Genomic DNA, 22218 nt, shown 5'->3' with positions numbered 1-22218 from the left:
GACGCTATCAACTTCTTCTAGTTGGTGTCCATTTTAGGTTACAGTTATTTGCAGGGTGTGACACTTACCAAATATAATATGTCGTTGAAACATGTCAGGAGTAGCGCATAAAACTGTTCGTTATAGAACTCCAGATATAACATCTAAAAGAGTATGTATGTCCTTCTGGGACAAATAACTGAGCTCTGCTGCTGCTCAGAAAGTTTTTTTATATCCAGATCAACGTTGCACATTGCACACCATAATGTGATATGTTCAGGAGCAAGTGTATGTTTGGTACCTTTTCAGAGGCTTTTGGAAAATCAAGTAGAACGCAAATGATGCCTGTCTGCTGCCCCTGGTCCATGTTTTTGCAACGCAATCGGGTTCATAGTTACAACTTTTTTCTGTCTTACAGGATCTCCGACTTTTGATTCCATGTTCCTCGTCACATAGAATGTGGTGTAGATCAAAGTGATTCATTACTGTGCTGTGTATAATATATTCATAACAGTTTCCATGATATAGATGTCAACAAGACAGGCCTGTAATTTAAGGGTTGTTTTTTCTCTCCTTTCGTGTACATTGTCACGATGTTCGCCTTATACCATTTATCTGGAGACTTAACCCTGTCCGTGGGTAGCTAAAGCATCTGGGAAAGATAAGGAGCTACTGATTCTGCTGTCGTATGTTCAAGCTGAAAATTCGTAGGCCGTTCAAGAGTTTGTATATGTGTCTTTTATGAATGATGATATTGTTCACGATGGGAAGTTAACCAGTACTATAGGTCAGGTAATGTACTGGTATCTTCTTTGATGTGCACTGGCTGGAATTGATGGTTCAGTATATATGCCTTAGTATATGTGTCACTATAGAGGAAGAGATCAAGGTCACAATCTGGGATGCATCCGGTTTCCGACTCTTCACATGTGACCAGAATATCTACGGGTGTGTTCTCTAAGTCGCTTCTTACGACATCTGCCATGTAAGAACTGTGTGCCTATCTTAACTTTGTATGTTCTGTTGTTTTGTATTTCTTCTTGTCATGTAGTTTACCATTACTTTTGGCCATGGTATAAACCTTCTGCCTTTAATTAATTAGTCGTTTAAGATCTGTGAATGAGAATGTTTTGATAATGTGTTCCTAGTTGGTACGTGTTGGTTGGTGGCCTCTCAATTATGTTAGTTGTGTTGGTCCAAATGTTGCTTACATCCTCCAAATCTGTGTTCTTAAATATTTATTTTTTTTTAGGTGTTGATTTATCATGGCAGTGTGAGCTTTTTGCCAGATATAATTGTTTCGCTTTGTCCCTGAAAATTGTTTACATTTTAAGATTCGAAGAGGTATAATGTTGAAATTTTCCTTATTTGACTAAACCATGAACCATATGTTTGCATGAGTCGCATCAAACTTATTCAAACATAAATAAAAATTCAAAGAAATGTCGGCCCAAAGGGGAACAACTAAAACTTGTTTTTTTTAATTGTAGATCCGCTTGTAAATTACGCAATTGGTTTTAAAATCAACAGAAAATAACAATTGGACTAAAAGGTTTGCAAAAAAAAATGGGGTGACAAAAAATTCGTTTGCAGAGCAAAATTGAGTATGTAAAAAAGAATTATGCTGGTACGAAATTTAGTTGTATTTTAATGTTTCTAATGAGCCAAAGTCAAAAATTCCATATCAAGATTTTGATGTTTCCTTAAAAAACATTCCTGTGAAATAATTATATTATCAAAGATTTATATGGAGTAATTTTGAAGAACAGACGTATTTTTTTCTAATACAATTATTTTTAATGAAGGATGAAACCCAAGCTCCTTTAGAAAAAGAAAGCCCTGTTACCCTTTTTGTAAATGTCTTTGAAATAAAGGACCTCTAAATGTTGTCACATTTATTATAACAAAGCAAACGACGTCCCATCAGCAATATAAAAATAATCACTGGGGCTCGATTTGACTACTACAAATTACCTAGATGTGTTTGCGCTAGAATAGGACCAAATCCTTCTATGTTTGATTGAGAGGTTAAGCTAGTTATAATACCAGGTTAAATTTACCATTTTCTACATAAGAAAATGAATGTACTTAGTCGGGAATATGATAGTGTTTGTCCATTCATTGGATGAGTTTGCGCTTTGCCATTAGATCTAGGTCTTTCCGTTTAAAAGTTTCCTTGGCGCTCAGTATTTTTTATTGTATTTTGTTGTCAATAAGAATATTATACCCGCAAATCGTGATTAAAACATTGATCATGTATGAACATTTCTCATTAGCCAGATACGGTGGAAAACTCGTTATATCGACGAGCCTGAAAAAAAAGGTCGAATGTCCTGTATCTAAAATAAAATTGTAATGGCGATATTTACAATGTTTATATTTGCTTTTAGAGACATTACAAATAGTGGCTAACTGTCACATTTATACATACTTAAAGAATAATCAAAAGGAAGAATTTGTATATCTCTATCGATTTAATGATGAGTTGGAACGCCTTTGTATCTCTAAAACACGAAAAATGAAAATATCATTACATGATTGATATATGTTTTCTTTTCACTCGATCAAGCTGGAACCAAAATTGACTGGCTCAAATTTAGACTTCCCATCCGAAAATTGATCTATAAAATATTACCTTCATGTTAAATGGTTTATTCTCTTTAAAAATGACTACTTACAGTTTCAGTGATTTTCTAATATCTCTGTTATTTTGGTGATTTTACAAAAACACGAGCCCCACCTAAAACTAGGGGTTATCTCAAGTGCTCCGGAAGGGTGAACAGATCCTGCTCCACATGTGGCATCCGTCGTGTTGCTTATGTGTTAACAAATCTGGTAAATAGTCTACTTCGGTAGGTCACATTCATGAAAGGGAAGGGGATTGTAGTTACGACTCAAGGAACATATTCGATATCATTTGTGAAACGGTTATTCCATAACAATCAACCAACTCGTGATGGCGTCCATAAAATTTATGGATGATGATTATGACTTCACCATTTGGAACTCTTGATTTAATAGCTTCCGTGTGAGCAACAACCCTCTATAAAATAATCATGATAGGAAATGCAAGCATGGAAATATCGTATCAATTGGGCGATTATACGCTGTATGCAGGTGTTTCTGGAATGTTGATACTTAGAAATGAAAAGTTCTCAATTGGAAAGCTTAACTCATCTCTTGTGTCGTTAAGTTTTGTTTTCAACCAACCCTCATGGTCGATTTATAGATGTAAGTCAAGATATAAGGCCGACTTAAATATATCTGTTGTATCCTTTATCTCTAGTTCAAAATACCTGCTTACAAGTTTAAACATGACATTATATTGTGTATTTTCTTAATAAAATCTTAACAAACCAATGATTTTGAAATTATTTTTTCTAATAGATAATACTATTTAATCTGTTGTACAGTATAAATGATTGGAATTTGACTGTAAGGGTGACATGCATCAAATGATAAACAAATGCCCTGTATCTTTTCGACAGACACTCTCATTGTGTTCACATTAGTTCTTTCCAAAACATCAACAGTAAACAAATGTTTACTTTAGATTTGATTTTGATCTTTAGAATCAAGAAAATAAATAACTTTTTTAAAGCTTTATCCCTTTGTGTTGGAAAACATATATCAGGAGAAGTTGTATTCAAATCTGTATGACTCTGTCTAAAAAAAAAAAGTAAAATTAAGAATGGAAATCGGGAATGTCTCAAAGAGACAACAACCCGCCAATAGGAAAGACAACAGCAGAAGGTCACCAACAGATCTTCAATGCAGCGAGAAATTATCGCACCCGGAGGCCTCCTTCAGCAGGCCCTTAAACAAATATATATATACTAGTTCAGTGATATTGAACGCCTTACCAAACACCAAATTGTACACAAGAAACTAAAATGAAAATATTACAAGACTTACAAAGGTCAGAGGCTCTTGACTTGAGACAGGCGCAAAACTGCGGCGGGGTTACACATGTTTATGAGATCTCAACCCTCCCCTATACAGAATAGTAAACGCATAACAATACGCACGTTACAATTCAGTCCAAGAGAATTCCGAGTCCGATGTCAGAAGATGTAACCAAATAAATTTAAAAAAAATGACAATAATACATAAATAACATCAGACTACTAGCAGTTAACTGACATGCCAGCTCCAGATTTCAATTAAACTGATTGAAAGAGTATTCATTTCAAAGAAACAACAGTAAGAAAACTGTCGAAGTATCTATCATATCCAATCTCAAGTTTCGAATAAGTGAAGAACCTATGATTAAATTATTCACAAGCAGCTATTTACGTTATGCATGCTCGTTCCATTGTAAAATTATAAATAAAGGAGCACTTGGTTTCATTTGTAATTGTCTTCATTTTAAGATTCGTAGAGGAACAAAGTCGGTGTATCTTTAATTTGATTAAACTATGAACCATATTTATGCTTTGATTGCTTCAAAATTTTTCAAACATAAATAAGGAATTCAATAATATGTCGGCCATAACAATTGTGATTTCGTCCAAAGGGAAATAACTAAAAAGTTTTTTTAACATTTGAATCGTAGATCTTTTCGTAAATTACGGCATGTGCTTATGAAATGCAACAGCAAATATTAATGGGCCTAAAAATTAACAAACAAAAAACAATAGTGACAAAACACCTGTCTACATAAAACAGTATTTTTAATAGAAAAATGTTTCATATTAGACGGATAAATGCTAGTGAAAAATTTGTCTATATTGTGCGTTTATAATCAACCAAAGATTGTACATCAAGATGTAGCTGTTTCCTTAAAGCAAATTCCTGTCGGAGAAATGTCGAAGGATTGCGGTAGTTTATATCTATTATAACTTCTTCAGAGGGATGAAAACCAAGCTCTTAAACATGTAATGGAAAAAGGAAGCACTATTAATCGTTTTGAAAAAAGATCTTTGAAATACTAGTCTTACATCTTTCTGTAAATCTATTCTCTTTTTATATTTAAGTAAGAACCACCATTTCTTCTTTATCATACGATATATTTTTTTAATATCCTTAGATAAGTGTTCTCTGTATTGTAGATTGTGTTATACTTCCTATTGATAATCTTTTCAATGGAGCATCATTTCATTTCAGTTTTAAATACTTTTTATATTGACTTACTACTACAATAGAAAACACTGTGTAATATTAGATTTTTAAAAACTTTTTGCACAAACTTTGCACTTCGGTCATAATGATAGTACTTGATGATTTTTTTTGAAATGACAAATACTGAACTACCCAATATGCAATTATGTCAGTATTCAGTACATGCATATTAAAAACGTGTATATCGACTCGTGGCTAGTAAAAATGTTAACAGAAAAAATAACGCATAATTTCATGTACTTTGAAACAGATAATCTGAAGGAAGTATTATCGAAGTTGTGACTCAAACTAATTTTAAAAATACTTTCCTTTATTACGAATTTGAAATCATTCAGGTATCTGATAATACTTAACATTAGTGCATGGATTAAATGTCAATGTCATAGTCTGATAAACAATATTGTTATCTCATATAGTATATATCAGATTAAATGAGACACTAAGATACTTTATTTCTTTAGTCTCTGACACAAGAATTTAATACTGAGTAAACACGACAATAATTATGATAGAATTCATCATATCCATCATTAAAGAACTGTTTAACGCTTTTATAGGGTGGCTGTGGAGTCAAATTGATGACAATTCCAGTAAAGTAAAGGTAAGTTGAACTTTGTTGTTGTGTCCTCTTCTGTTTGATTGTAGCGTTAAATATAATCTATAGATATACGTTATTGGTCAAATCATAGTGATTAAAATATTATAAATTATATCTGACTGAAGAATATATTAAAAAAAGTCACAATCATGAAAGGATGATTGAATTGGGACTACTACAATTTGAACAAATATGTGGGCGCCTAACTGTGACGTATACTTTTCGCAAGCAACGGTCATACAAATCAATATGGCGTTCAGATGTATACTTTATCTTCATGGTGCAACTCTCCTCAATAAAACATGTATTTAAACGAAAGCTTTGAAATTTCGTATGAACTTTAGGATGTATTATGCTTTTTATTTATGCAGGCACGGTGAGCATTTTGATAAAAAAAAAAAAAAGGGACGTTCACATTTGGAGTCTTGCAATAAATCCAGACCTTTTGTCATGAATTTGAATTAAATATAAATAATGTAAATTATGACTTTGATGGAGAGTTGTCTCATTGATACGCATACAACATCTTCTAATAGAATGATAACGTGTGTACTTTATTAAGCTTTAGTTTTATTTAATTCAAAAATACTGCAGACTATTTAAATACAACACAACAAACCCATGTATATTCAAGAAATCGTTTGAAGAAAATTAATACGTTCTTGCTGAAAATCGTTTTCCTTTTTGCACTCATTTTCTCCATAAACACGCAATATTAAAAAGGACATTCGACAATTACAAATTAATACATTTTTGCGCCCAAAAAGGTATACATTTCTTAAATCCGGATAAAAAACTAAAGTTCTAGCACAGATTTTTATTGATGGATTTGTGGCGTAGGTCTATAGACCTTATACGGCAATGTTGATGGTTGGATATTGAATACAAGTTGTCGTTCGTAGCACGTTAATTATAAGTCACTTATTTGGTCAATCGGTATATTAATATATTTTATCCCAGGAGATCAAGGGAACTACAACTCTTTGATTCCACCACACGAAGCACTGTTACGTAGCTCCAGCCATTTACACAACTGTAAAAGCAAATATGTCCCTTTAGGAGTAAATTTACCGTCACAATGGAAGGGTTATACCGAATCTAGAGATGCTGAATAACTTTTGATCTGTTAATTGTATATACGCTATCAACAACTTCCAGTTGGTGTCAGTGTTAGGTGTCAGTTGTGTCCAGGGTGTGACACTTGTTAAATCTGGTATGTCGTTGAAAATGTTAGCAATAGCGCATAAGGCGGTCCGTTATAGAACTCAAGATATGACATCTAAAAGAGTAGATGTACATGTACATGTATGTCCGTCTGGGACAAGGGACTACGGTCTGCTCCTGCTCAGGAAGTTTGTTTTATCCAGATCAACGTTGCTTGTTTCACACCATAATGTGATATTTTCGGGAGCAAGCGTTGGTATGGTAGCTTGTAAGAGGCTTTTAAAAAATCAAGCAGAATGATGTCTGTCTGCTGCCCATGTGTATGCAATCTGGTTCAGTGTTACCACTTTCTGGGTCTCACATGATCTTCGACTTCTGATTCCTATTGTTGGTATTTCTCTCCTTTCTTGTAGATTGACACGATGTTCGCCTTATACCAATTATCTGGAGACTTAACCCTGTCCGTGGGTAGCTAAAGCATCTGGGAAAGATAAGGAGCTACTGATTCTGCTGTCGTATGTTCAAGCTGAAAATTCATAGGCCGTTCAAGAGTTTGTATATGTGTCTTTTATGAATGACGATATTGTCCACGATGGGGAGTTAACTAGAACTATAGGTCATGTCATGTACTGGTATCTTCTTTGATGTGCACTGGTTGGAATTGATGATTCAGTATAGATGCCTTAGTATATGTGTCACTATAGGGGAAGCCATCAAGGTTACAATCTGGGATGCATCTGGTTTCCGACTCTTTACATATGACCAGAATATCTACGGGTGCACATGTGTTCTCTAAGTCGCTTCTTACGACATCTGCTATGTAAGAATTGTGTGTCTATCTAAACTTTTTTCTGTAGCTTTGTATTTCTTCTTGTCAAGTATTTTACCATTGCTTTTGGCCATGGTATAAACCTTCTGCCTTTTAATAATTTGTCGTTTAAGATCCTCCATGAATAAGAATGTTTTGATAATGTGTTCCTAGTTGGTACGTGTTGGTTGGTGGCATATCAAATTATGTTTGTTGTGTTGGTCCAAATGTTGCTTACATTCTCAAAATCTGTGTTCTTAAATATCTAATTTTCTTTAAGGTGATGATTCAGTGTGAGCTATTTGCCAGAAATAATCGTTTCGCTTTGGCAGGCCCCTGTAAATTGTTTACATTTTAAGATTCGAAGAGGAATAATGTCGAAATTTTCCTTATTTGACTAAACCATGAACCATAATTATGTTTGCATAAGTTGCATCAAACTTATTCACAAATAAATAAAAATTCAATGAAATGTCGGTCCAAAGGGCAATAACTAAAACTTGTTTTTTTTTTATTTGAATTGTAGATCCGTTTGTAAATTACGCTATTGGTTTTGAAATCAACAGAGAAATTACAATTGGACTAAAAGGTTTGCAAAAAACTGCGGTGACAAAAAAATCGTTTGCATTGCAAAATTGAGTATGTAATAAGAATTATGCTGGTACGAAATTTGGCTGTATTTTAATGTTTCTAATAAGCCAAAGTCAAAGATTCCATATCAAGAATTTGAGGTTTCCTTAGAAAAAAATCCTGTTGAATCATTTTATTACCAAAGATTTATATGGAGTAATTTTGAAGAACAGACGTATTTTTTTCTAATACAAATATTTGTAATGAAGGATGAAACCCAAGCTCATTTAGGGAAAAAAACCTCGGTTATCCTTTTTGTAAATGTCTTTGAAATAAAAGACTCAGAAATGTATCTTTCCGCATTATTCCCTTGCAAAAACTCTTGCAGTCCAGTCAAAAAAATTCTTGCCAATTTTCTTGATTTAATATATTTAAATCTGCCTATATATTTTCAGTTCATGCATGATATCTTATACCTGCATATTGGTCTGAACCTAGCGAAATTACCATACTAAATACATTTCATTTCTTTCTTCACTGATCATATTGACTCGAGCACAGGACGTTTGCGCTTTTTTACCTTTAGAACATACTCACCCCTTCTTGTCCAATGAAAAGTCAGATTTTTGCCCTCTAATTTTCATAGTACATGGTTTTCCATGCACTATGAAATGCTATACATGAATGACTTTTCATTGTCATTTAATTATGAAAGTGAACTCTTAATAACTGCACTAATGAAGTGTACAACCACCTGAGGCATTTTCCCTTGGAAAACAGCCTACTGATTAAAGAGCAAACATTAAAACAAATTATTTTGAATTTTGCAAATATTCCTGAATTTTCTAATGGTAAACATAATATAGAATAAACAAAAACAATGGGAGTAAGGATGTAGGTAAAATAATATTCATTTGTTATGAACCGGGCATTTAAGGGATTTTTTTTCTTTCAAGAAAACAATTTCAGACGGCTCATATATAAAGCAAAGGATTTTTTATGGAGAAACACAATACATACTAAGTTATCAATAAAAAAAAGGAAGCATTTAACATTGAATGGTCTGAATTTAAATGCTTATACAGAGTTTTATTTTTATAAAAAAAAATCAAATTTTAAAAAGGGGATTTATATAACATTATCATGATTATGTACCTTTTTTTAAAACAAAAAAAAAATCTCAAACTTTATTAGTATTAAATTTTACCTGAAGCAAAAGAAAAACAATTTATCCATTCGGTTCTCAGAAACTATGTCAGTGCTATTTCATTCCATCCATAGAAATGATTGCCTATGTTTTACATTTTGTTCATTATAAAATGTGAACTCTTTTCAAGGTTTGAATATATAACAATGTGAAAGACTAATTTTGTAAGGTCACTCGAAAGTGTGAATATGTTCTAAATTGGTCAGACAATACTTGTTCATATTTAAGCCTTGGGCTTAAATCTTCATAAAACATGACCAAGTATAGTCTAACCTATAAGTAAAACGATAGGACATTTGCGCTTCAAATACTTTGGACAATTGCGCTTTACTTCTCGTTCTACATATGGAGTTTTGTGATTTTTGGTTCCAAGTATGACGATAGATTTTTTATGTTAATACAAAAAGAAAGAAAGACAGGTATAGGTTTTTTTTAAATTTTATCCTTTGTAAATATTGTTAAAAGAATATGGATGACCAGCTTTGCTATTAATTCCAAGCTCTTTTATGGGACATTCCAAATAATGATTTATCCTTTGAAGATAATATTATTGGAGGCATTTTCTTCTGGAACAATGATATATTTGTAACGAAAAGAGAATAAAGCATCCACAACCTGCGGGTTCTTGAATGATTTAGAAACCCATGTGTTCATAGTACATCGTAGTTTCTGAATGAATGAACGAATAGTCACATTTGAACCATTTTATTGCTACGTATTCATCTGTATCCATCATCAGTAACCCGTGGTTCTTTTCCAATCAATAGACGAGGGAATTATAAAGTTTGTTTCCTCAACTGACAACGTCCATAGTTTTCCATTGCTTATGATGCCAAGGTAGCCTTTTATAAAATGACCTGGTGAATTATAATTTTATTACGACGATGCAGATGAGCAATTCGGGGGTTTGGATTTCGCATCTTTGAGGTGAAAGGCCCCTAAAACCCATTCGTTGCTGAAAATTGTTGATGCAATAAGCTTAGAGTAGGTATATGAAATTAAGGGTGTAGCTTTATTTCTTTTTTTTTAAATCCGGTAAAAGTTTGTTGTACAGATTTCCGTTGGAAAATATTCCGACGGCATCTTAACCTATGTTGACGAATCGTACTTTAAACTAACTACGTTTTTCCTGATTTTTAGAATTAGTTGATAGCGTTTGAATGGATTGTGGTTAGCATTGCAACTTATCTATACAAAACTAGAACAAAAATTTCGAATCAATAACGGACGTATTTTAGGGCTCTTTTCTTGATTTTCGTGACGTCACGACGAGATTCAATATGGCCGAACAAAATAGGCGGAGAATGTATACAAATGGGAATAATAAGTTAATAGTGTTTAGGAAATTAATGTTCAAACATAATTAGGTACGTCATATCCTAGAAAATATCTAACGAAACGAGCTAAACTTTGCATGGATTATCATAAAAAAAAATATGTTTTTGTTGAAATAAGCGCGACCTGAACCTGGGTCGCAATTCTGCATGTTTTGATAAAGAAAAAATCCGTAGCTCTATGGTCCGCAAATATGACAGTAGGTGTTGTATGGTAAATGGTACAGTGACTTCTATTTCGTCGACCAGAAGTATTAAAAGTTATTATAGAAACACTCGTTGATGCCATACAAATCAATATTATATCTAGTTATGAGATTTGTTTTATACATTTTCAGGCTAAATCTAAGCAAAGGTCAGGAAACCCACGACATACAACTTATTTTGAAAATTTAACTCGAAGAAATAACAGTTTTGAGACTAGAAGAAGGACAATAATTAAAAAGGTGAGATGGTTAACAAATTTATAAATATAATGTGTCGGGGTTCTCGTTACATTAATATTTAATCCACGAAATTGATGTGTTTCTAGACACGTACATAAAGATTCAGTTAAAATAATATTGTTTGCAGAAATGCTTTCATGAGTCATATGAATGAACAACATTAGGCAATCAAAATCAACAAGCCTGTTTCTAGTTTAGTTCAATCATATGTATTTATAGTGGATTGGAAAACAAGTTATTGAAATTATTCCCCTTTCCACCATGCGGGTGCGAGTGTTGCCTTGTAGCGGCAATAGCCTGCTCTTTTTAAATCTATAAGGGTGTCTTTTTCCTACAAGAAGTCATCCATTTAACGTCCCCTTCCGACAGACTTTCATCGTTTCTCAAGACCATACCCGCATTGATGTCAGATCCGAAAATTCAGTCCCTGAAATTTTATCCCAGGAGAAGGGATCGAACCAGGAACCTTTGTGTTAACGGGAGAGATCCGTTTGTGCCAAAAATGCGTCCTTTTGCGCCACAACTTATTTTCTCAAATGCTACGTTTGCGCCACATGTTTTACAATTAGATGGTTTCATTTGCGCCAAAAATAAAACATACGATTGCGCCAGTTAAAAGAAAATTACTTCCTTACTTCTTTATTCGGACTTGGAACCGGTAGTGTAACACGGCACATGTTTCCTTTTCTGAAACATATGTTTTTATTACTGCTACTGCATGGGTACTTCCCATTTTAATATATGTAGTAGCTTTAAACTTCTTTTTTTTTGTCCAAAAACACAAACATTAAAGGATGAAATCCATAAAATAGTTAATAATAGTTCATAATAATAATAAAGCCCATACGCATGGTAGGAACAAAGCTCTGTGTCATCAACATTTGTGGCTAAAACATAAAGAGCAAAAACTTCTATTTTCTATATTGGCATATCTTTGTTAAGCATTAAATTTTATTCTCTCTCTGTAAATTGACTGTCTAATGCTGCATAAGTCATTTAATTCTCTTCAGAAACTCGTCTTTACGGTGAAATATCTCCTAACATGTGATACCTGTTGGGGCAAAAATAAGAATACATATATATAGTAATCATTAATATTTATGATAGATATATGTACAGGTAAATTGGCGCAAATGAGTTCCGAATATTGGCGCAATTGATACATTTTGAAAATAAAAATTGGCGCAAATGATACCCCTGAAAAACAGTAATTGGCGCAAAAGGACTGCTGCCGTGTTAACAGTCCAATCCGATAACCATACCACCACGGATCTCCTGTTCATATTACACGTGTAATAAACAATTTATTTTTACAACAACAACAAAAAGAAAAAAAGAAAGTAACCTACATTTGTTTTTCAAGTTTTGTTTAAATGAAGAAGACCAAATGTGTTCCTCTAGTCTTAATATTTTTACATTTACACCAATGCAAGGGTTTGGGTCAATGGACAATCGTCCAAAGTCTTACTGTAATTCATTGTTGCATTGTATATTTAGTATGGATAATGAATGTGTTGAGTACGCTACAAAACGGTCAAAACATTGGTAGACATATGCAAGTGTGTTTTATTTTGCACATGTATTCACTAGAAATACCTATGACTGTTAAAATGCTGTGCAGAAACACACGTTTCTTTTGGTATATCTGAATCGTCATGGATATTTGTAGCCTGAATTTTTAGAAATAGTTTTAAAACTATTGAATGAGTCGACAAATCTAGCAAGCGTAAATAACTGATATATTTTCAAAAGTTTGCGACACATACATGTTATCCTTACAGAAATAAAGACATGTGTCATGAAATCAAACGGAACAACATTTCATCAGATTTCAAATAAAGCGGATGTTAGCAATTATTGGTAACCGTACGGCCTTCAGTGATTAGAAAACCAATATTCGCATGGTTGGTAAAAGAAGGCCTTGTCCTAGAAATGTAAATTTTAGCACTAATTGTACAAACTTTGAAGAAGGATTTTAAGATTATATCTTCTACAGTGTAACCGTTTGTATTTTAAAAACATCATTCTGTGAATAGCATTAATTTTAAAGTTGAAAGTTCGATTCTTACGAAGAGTTTTAAATGTTTCTATACTAAACAAGTTTTTTTTGTTTCTAGAACACTAAATTACTGATAAGGGGCGACAAATATCAAATAGACAATCAAACTCACTAATCGAACATAAACAGAAAATACCATGGCATAAACATTATCCTATATAGTTAGAAGACTAAGCCTGTGAATGCACAGTTCGTGTGTTGTTGAAAGTGAATATGTTTTGAAAAGATCAGTTGTAATAACAATAACAAACATTCTATATTAGGCAAAGGAAATATATATAGCAACAAAATGCGAGATAAACGTGGAAATAACATACCATGGGGAGCAATATTGTTACAACTCAAATGATTCTGAGGTAATTATAAAACATAAAACATGTGTAGATACATGCCTTTGTACCAGTTATATAACGATGTTATAAATTTGAATTTCCCTAGAATAATTGAAAACCTTGAGCTAAAGAGGGACGAAAGATACCCCCAAAAAAGTATTCAAACTCATGAAACAACTAAAGACTGAACATTAAATTTACCCAACCAAAAAAAGACTGGAAGGGTCAGCTATATTTAAAAAACGAAAATGTGATACGATTATCAGTGAGAATAAAACTGAGAATGGAAAAAGGGAATGTGTCAAAGAAAAAACAACGCAATCAAAGGGCAGAAAACAGCCGAAGGCCACCAATTGGTCTTCAACACATCGATAATCCTGCTGCTGGATGTGAACTTCAGTTGGCCGCTAAGCACTAGTTCAGTTCATTTAAACTCCGAAATATATATATATGAGATAAAAATTCAAAATCATACAAGACTAACAAACTTCAGAGGGTTCTGACTTGAGACAGGCGCATATACATTGTATGCGGCGGGGTTTAACCTGATTTTTTTTTAGATCTCAACCTTTCCCCTATACCTCTAGCCATCGTAGAAAAACATGTCGTCACACATATTTGTAACTAACTTGATAGCTTTATTTATGAAGTTGCTTGTTGTTATAAAGCACCGTGAACTAATTTTGTTGTGAATACCAATGTTTGATACATTCCTTAGTACGGGGCGCCGAATGGGACTCTTGGGGTTTTGTACTCAAAATTCAATTTTGTACGGACAAAAGTGACTTTTGTTCAACAAAAATGAGTTCAGTTTAACAAAATTTGTATCATACTACAAATTTGAAATTTTGTCATACAAAATTATCTATCAGCGGACAAAAGTCACTTTTGTCATGACAAAATTCATTTTTGTTACAAAGACTTGACTTTTGTTACCTAATTTGAAAATTGAGCGACAAAAGTCAATTTTGTATTTAAATTAGTTTAGTTTGGTTTCTGTGAACTAATTTGCATACAAAATCGACTTTTGTTACACAAAATTGACTTTTGTTACACAAAAATTACTTTTGTTACACAAAATTGACTTTTGTTACACAAAATTGACTTTTGTTACACAAAATTGACTTTTGTTACACAAAATTGACTTTTGTTACACAAAATTGACTTTTGTGAGACAAAATTGACAAAATTGACTTTTGTCTCAACAAAATAGACAAAATTGAATTTTGTCTCAACAAAATTGACAAAATTGAATTTTGTCAATTTTGTTGAGACAAAATTCAATTTTGTCTCAACAAAATTAACAAAATTGAATTTTGTCTCAACAAAATTGATTTTTGTCTCACGAAAGTCAATTTTGTCTCACGAAAGTCAATTTTGTCTCATAAAAGTCAATTTTGTCTCACGAAAGTCAATTTTGTCTTATAAAAGTCAATTTTGTTGTTACAAAATTGAATTTTGTCATCACAAAAATGAATTTTGTCGTCACAAAATTGACTTTTGTCTCAACAAAATTGACAAAATTGACTTTTGTCTCAACAAAATTGACAAAATTGGCTTTTGTCTCAACAAAATTAACAAAATTGACTTTTGTCTCAACAAAATTTACAAAATTGACTTTTGTCTCAACAAAATTAACAAAATTGACTTTTGTCTCAACAAAAATGACAAAATTGAATTTTGTCTCAACAAAAATGACGAAATTGACTTTTGTCTCACAAAAGTCAATGTTGTCTCACAAAAGTCAATTTTGTCTCACAAAAGTCAATTTTGTCTCACAAAAGTTAATTTTGTTTCACAAAAGTCAATTTTGTCTCACAAAATTGAATCTTACCGTACACAATTGACTTTTGTGATTTAATTTCCATATCAGGTAACAAAAGTCAATTTTGTATGCAAATATGTTTATATTTGCATACCTTTGAGACAAAATTGACTTTTATCATGACAAATATGAATTTTGTCTACAAAAATGAATTTTGTCATGACAAAAATGAATTTTGTCTACACAAATGAATTTTGTCATCACAAAAATGAAGTTCTCACAAAACAAGTCTGTAGCACATAGTTTTGTAAGACAAAAATGATTTTGTTATGACAGAATTGAATTTTGTACAAAACCACAAGAGTCCCATTCGGCGCCCCGTACTTAGTACATGTATTGCGTATTTAGTTTTTAAAATTAATTAAGTTATTTCAAGAATTTTGCTTAGGATCTTTAAGTGAGGTAGCACGTTTTTTGGCTCATATAATTTTAATTAAAAAAATACTGCATTACAGATTAAGAAAATTGGTCCCTTTGAAAATTAAGTCTATTTTCAGCAAAAATATCAAGTTGAATGTATATGTTTTGTATGAACACTCGGTAGTATGTTTCCTAGAAAGGTTATGTTTCCAAAAGTTTTTGAGGCTACAATCATAATTTGGTTGGCCAGTATCTGCTTCGCAGATGACTACAGGTAAAGTCCCCACTATCGTAACCACAATCTACTTAATACATTCTCGTTTTCAGGATTTGACAATTCGATTAGCACATTTGGAATAAGAAAGTTATCTTTGGCAGCACCTAGAATTAACCGTTGATCTTGTGTTGCTCAGTCTTTAGATATCTATGAAATGATTTGTGGGCTGTTTTTTTTTTTTTTTTTAACTTTAATCGCTTTTCGTTTGTCTTTTTCTGTCTTGATGTTATCACGGTTTTTTGTTGCTGTTGTTTTTTTTATAATTGTGTTCAGTCTTATTGTTTTTATTCTTGATTTGCAATTGTGTTTATTGGAGCACTCAGGATTAGTCTTATGCGGACGAATCACGAGTCAAATTATAAGTTAACATTCTATCTATGATGAGGTCATGAATCTGTGATTTCCTATTTGATTTACATGTACAATCTATTATTTTAGGATACAGATACCTCAGATGAAACTGATAATGATTCTGATTATTCAGATAACTAATTATATCCTACACAAATTTAAAGGAATTGAAGATTGTTGAAAAGAAAAGAAAAAGTAATTATAAAAAAAAAACGACGACAGCTTGTAACAGTTGTTTCAAAATGATTATGCTCTGTCCAAACTATTATATACAGTATATTTTATTGGAACATATATATGACTATGTTTTATTCTTAAAATCAAGAAGAAACAAATGTGTAGTGATAATTTTAAGTTATAAAGAAAATTAGCCATAGGAAATCGATATTATGTATCCAACTTGAAGGTTTAGTACCATAATAAATTATTGCTCGTAAGGGTACAAAGTATCAGGATTTGACCACAGATCACAAAATGTATATTTGTACAAATGTATGTCAACAAAGAATGTAACGATAATTGCATTTAAGATTGCCTGTTGCAGTTCTTTTTATGCCCCATTTTTAGCATTATGTTTTCAGTTCCGTGCACTGCGTCCGTTCGTCCGTGCATCCGATTTTTGGTTTTTCGTCGAGGTAGTTTTGAAGTTGAAGTCCAAATCAATTTTAAACTTAGTAATCATGTTCCCTATGATATGAAAATGGATATGATCTTTCTAATTGTAATGCCAAATTAGAGATTTTATCCCATTTTGACTGTCCACTGAACATAGAAATGATAGTGCGGATGGGGCACCCGTGTAATTGGGACACATTCTTGTTATACATGTATGTATGACTGCATCCGTTAGTTGCGAAATGATCGTCAGGTAGTACATTATTTATTGTTAGTTGCTGGCTTGGAACAAGTTATCTGCTACAGCAAGTACTCTTAGTTCGGTGCTTTGTGTTAATTGTTTAAATGTTTTATTTCGTTTCTCGTCGTACCGATATTTTGAGTTAATTCAATTGCAACTGATTTTTTTTACAGTATGGTGTACAACGTGTACTGTTTCGTCACCTTCTCAGTGAAGCATTGAAAGCACGCAAAATATTTAACCCTGCAAAAACATGTACATTACGTCCGACAGGCCGATCTAAGTCAGGGGCCTGATATTTAATGGGTTTGTTTGTGTTACGTCTGTCGACTTATATTTGATTTTTTGTGAATTGTTGTTGTTTTTTGTCTTTATAATTATGACTTAGTTTTGTTGTTTGAATTGTCTCACATTTCCCAAGCGGTCTGACTCCCTTTGAAATTTGCTAACCCTTTATATTGTGTGTATTTGAATTATACATTACAGACAGAGTTTCTGCCCTGCATCGATCTGTAGTCAAAATTCTTTCAAATATAAATTTACAGTAATACATTATGGTGCTTGTTCGTTGTCATGTTTCTTCTATGTAGTAAGTAAGACCTGCAGTATGTCGGACAACAACTCAACGACACAAAAACACATATCCTCTTTAATTGAAACACACACGTAAAAGGGCTAAATCATTTTTTTTTTCTCTCAGTATAACAGTGCCAAATCCATGCAAATAATGAATAAATGACAGAGCCATTGAATGAATCTCCAGTGTAGCTGCGAGTACACGTTTTATGTACACTGATGTATGTATATGTTTGTGACCAGGTTTAGGTAAATCGATCTTTTAAAAATACATTGGACAGCAAACCAGCAAACTGATCAAACAATGTATTGAACAAGACAACATATATCCAATGGCCCCTTGCATTAACAAATATTAGGCTTGACCGACAAAATAAATTTCAGATCGACGGATACTATATAATAAACTTTAACTTTTGTACTTAATTCATGTGTAAATTGGCTTTCATTTTATTTAAATCAATAACACTGACAATGACTGAAGTATATTTAAACAACATAATAAAAAAGCAGGCATATTCAAGAAACCGCATGAAGAAATATGTTCTTGCGGAAAATCGTTTTCCTTTTCACACTTATTTTCTCCATAAACACGCAATTATTAAAAAGACATTCGACAATATCAATTGTTACATTTTTGCACCCAAAAAGGTATAAATTTCTTAAATCGGGACATAAAAACGACAATTCTAGCACAGATATATTATTGATGGATGTGTGGCTTAGGTTCATTGATCTTATATGGCAATGTTGATGATTGGATATTGAATACGAGTTGTCGTTCGTAGCACGTTCATTTACAGTCACTAGTTTTGCTAGAATGGTGTCTTCATTGTCAAATGATTTATTACTGAGTTTTATCCCAGTACGAGACACAGGGAATCGCAAGTCTGTGATTCCACCACATGAAGCACTGTTAAGTAGTTCCAGCAATTTACACGACTGTAAAAGCGAAGATATCCCTTTAGAAGTAAACTTACCGTTATTACTAATATCTAACTTTCGGAGGGTTGTACAAAATCTGGAGATACTGAATAAACTTTGATCTGTTAATTGTATACAGAAGTTTAAAATCAACACCTGTAAATGTTTGCATTTCATAACCAGTGATTCCACACCCGCGTCATCCATTTGTGCACATGCCATAACCGACAGCCGCTGTAGGCGTGGGCAACCTTTCGCTATCGCTACCAAGGTACTACCAGAGATCGTATACGATCTACAAATGTGAATTTGTTCCAGAAACGGACAATTTTCTGCGATATTTACAATGCCTTCGTCTGATATATCCTCGCACCTGACTACGGAGAAAAACTTAAGATTCGGAACGTTCCTGGCAATTAACTTTAGCCCGGCATCATTCACCCTAGTATAATCTAAGCTCAAAGCATTAAGGGATAACAAACGTTGCATCGACATGAACGTGTCATTCTTTAAATAAGAACTAGTTACATCTAATGACTTTAAATTCTGGAAATTCTCCAAAAGAAAACGCACTGTGTTATTTTGAATAGTGTTGCAATGAATTGATAATGTCTTGGAATATTTGTTTCGAGAAAGTTCTTCCAAAATAAATAGAAATTCCACGTCATCTCCACTATAGTTAATATGTAAATCTTTCAGATTTAACTTTGATAATGTTTTAAAAATATCACGGAATAAAATGCTATCATCAAATCGAACACTGATTGATTCAAGATTAGTACATTCGGAAATAAAATCTGTAATGACACTCGTCGTTGCCAGATATACACTTGATAAGTCCAAGTTTCGAAGATTCTTGAAATGTGGCTTTGGTGTTCGATGATAACAAACTTTCACTAAAAATTCCTCATCTGTAAGAAGATGCTTTATATGAACGCATAGTAGGTCAATATTCTCCAGATATAACGATGTCGTTTCTTCGCTGCGTCTAACGTCCAGTTTATACCATAAACGAGGTGCGTGTGCCAATTGGTTCCAATACTTGGAAACGTTTCTGATTCGTAAGAGGAGGTCATGTTGTGGTAAATAGGATAATATATTCAATATCAATTCCGGTGGTAAAGAATCCATCCTAAAAAATAAATATATATATATATATATATATATAATCACCGATTGCTAAGATTACTCATGATATAATATTTCAATAATTATTATATATTTATTAACAGCAACTCAGTGTTCAATGGAACAGTTTATAGGTCAAGCTTCAATTTCAATTTCCGCTTTGCATTTGTTTTTGAGTAGAGGTTTCCGCTAGTCCAGGAATTAGTATACAAATCCTAAAGCAAAGTACATGTAGTTGAAACGTATATGTCATGTGAAAGATTTAAAAAAAAAAAAAAAGAATGACAAATTCCGTACTGTACAATTTATAATTCATATGTCAATATAATAAACATAATTTCTTAGAAATCTATTACGTAATGAAAACAAATGAAGAAAGCCAAGAAATACAACAAGAAATACAAAAATACTGAATCTTATTCAAAATTTAGAACGAATTAAAACACTTTGCACAAACCTTGAACGACAAAGATGGAGAGAATTTCAAGTCCTAATTTCGAAGCGCAAATGAACATTTGAGAAAAGAAATCTCAACTGCAAAAAAAAAGTGAACTTCCTTCGACCCAAAAGTGTAAGATACCAGTGTTGAGTTGTGTTTTATAGAGAACGTTCAGTATATATTTTTGCCAATTAGTATTCTATATACGATGTAATTGAATAAGATATTTACTAGAAAATGACGACGAATGACGTCATTTATCTAACTGTATCTAGTGAAAGACATTGGTCCCATTAGGTTTGCCCTTTTTGTACTACATTGGTATGTAATGTCTAAACTGATCAGCTAATATCAGTGGTTATTTTCATTCGTCATATCTCGTTGTTGATAGTGTAAGTTGTTATTCATGACCGAGTATTTATTTAAAGAACGAATTAATTTGTAAGACAGACTATGGATGTCTGAAAATATTAAATAGAATATTTAAAAGCAGACTTTTTGAAAAGTTAACTGCCAAAAAAATTTAATAATAATGTACATGTATATAACATAATGAAATACAAATGTTGTCATTCAATACTTAGCTTTAGATATTATCTCTGGGTCATTACATTAGATTCTGCTAAATTAACTTTCATATATAATTCTATGTATTATCTGTGATTTTCTATTGTTTCAAATCGGAAAAGAGGAGAAGGTTTGGTACCATAAAAACGTTTAATCCCGCTGCAAATATTTGCACCTGTCCTAAGTCGAAATCTGATGTACAGTAGTTGTCGTTTGTTTATGTAATTTATACGAGTTTCTCGTTTCTCGTTTTTATATATAATAGATTAGACCGTTGGTTTTCCCGTTTGAATGGTTTAACACTAGTAATGTTGGGGCCCTTTATAACTTCAATTATTCGGTGTGAACCAAGGCTCCGTGTTGAATGCCGTACATTGACCTATAATGGTTTAATTATATAAATTGTAATTTGGATGGAGAGTTATCTCATTGGCACTCACATCACATCTTCCTATCTCTATATATTTAACAAAGTTAGTAATTTTGAAAAAAAAAAGCATCAGAATATAAATTGCAAACAGAACAAAGTCATTGTATCATTTAAAACGGAAAGAATATACAGTATCTTCAAAATTTTGCTCTTGGTGCTGCCATTTCACCAAAATAACGCTTCGCCCAAGTTTTCTGTGTAGCGCTTCCAACATAAGTGATTATTACACCTGTGGTGTTCCATATAAAATAAGATGCAAGAAGATTGTATTACAAAATAAAACGCATCAATAAATATTATTGCAAAATGAGTCCTTAACGTATATACGATTCAAATTACACGACGTGATAATACATGCAGCACTCACCTATTTAACGTGATACTTTACATTGTTAATTCAACCGCAATTTAACCATTCAAGTAATCCTATGATAACTGATTATTAGTATGAATAGACTAAGCTTCTTCGTTCTCGATACTTTCAACGGGTTTAATCAACAACCGAAAACTAGGAAGTTTAAAATGAACTACCACTGGCATTTAATTAAATATTTACGATCGGTCTTTGAACAGGCAGCATGAAAACTAAGTGGATTGCATGTACATTCGTCATAATAACTGATTACTTTGATATTCATAATACTGAATGAAGAGTGCTATACTAAATTCTTCTTCTAATATTTATTCCCAACTGTGAACCTTTTTTAATGATCAATCATTTTACCTACTTTTGAGTAGTCTACAATAATGTAAATTTTCGGAAATGTTACGCTCACATTTACAAGTTACAAGTAGAATATTTTCAATTAATATAAATATGGAATACGAATAGACTTGGACATTGACATTGCGCGTCTCTTTTAAGAT

The 22218-nt window shown here is 32.5% G+C and overlaps 2 protein-coding genes across 2 annotated transcripts; one reads left to right on the top strand and one right to left on the bottom strand.

Annotated features, from left to right (window-relative positions):
• The first annotated feature begins 5532 nt into the window (after positions 1-5532).
• Positions 5533-16856, top strand: LOC134713814 (uncharacterized). Its single transcript, XM_063575091.1, has 4 exons — positions 5533-5701; positions 11120-11227; positions 13550-13642; positions 16519-16856. Exons 1-4 carry the CDS (start codon positions 5606-5608, stop codon positions 16570-16572), a joined length of 351 nt encoding a protein of 116 aa, XP_063431161.1. The 5' UTR covers positions 5533-5605; the 3' UTR covers positions 16573-16856.
• Positions 16857-18147: 1291 nt separating this feature from the next.
• LOC134714907 (F-box/LRR-repeat protein 2-like) lies at positions 18148-21849 on the bottom strand. Its single transcript, XM_063576605.1, has 2 exons — positions 21719-21849; positions 18148-19919 (listed from the first exon to the last, which is right to left on the bottom strand). The coding sequence occupies exon 2, from the start codon at positions 19916-19918 to the stop codon at positions 18383-18385; it is 1536 nt and encodes a 511-aa protein (XP_063432675.1). The 5' UTR covers position 19919; positions 21719-21849; the 3' UTR covers positions 18148-18382.
• Between the last annotated feature and the right edge of the window lie 369 nt (positions 21850-22218).

This window comes from Mytilus trossulus, chromosome 4 (genome assembly GCF_036588685.1).
Source record: "Mytilus trossulus isolate FHL-02 chromosome 4, PNRI_Mtr1.1.1.hap1, whole genome shotgun sequence".
Classification (NCBI taxonomy): Eukaryota; Metazoa; Mollusca; class Bivalvia; order Mytilida; family Mytilidae; genus Mytilus; species Mytilus trossulus.
Note: the sequence above shows the minus strand (reverse complement) of the source record. Positions and strands in the feature narration are given on the sequence as shown.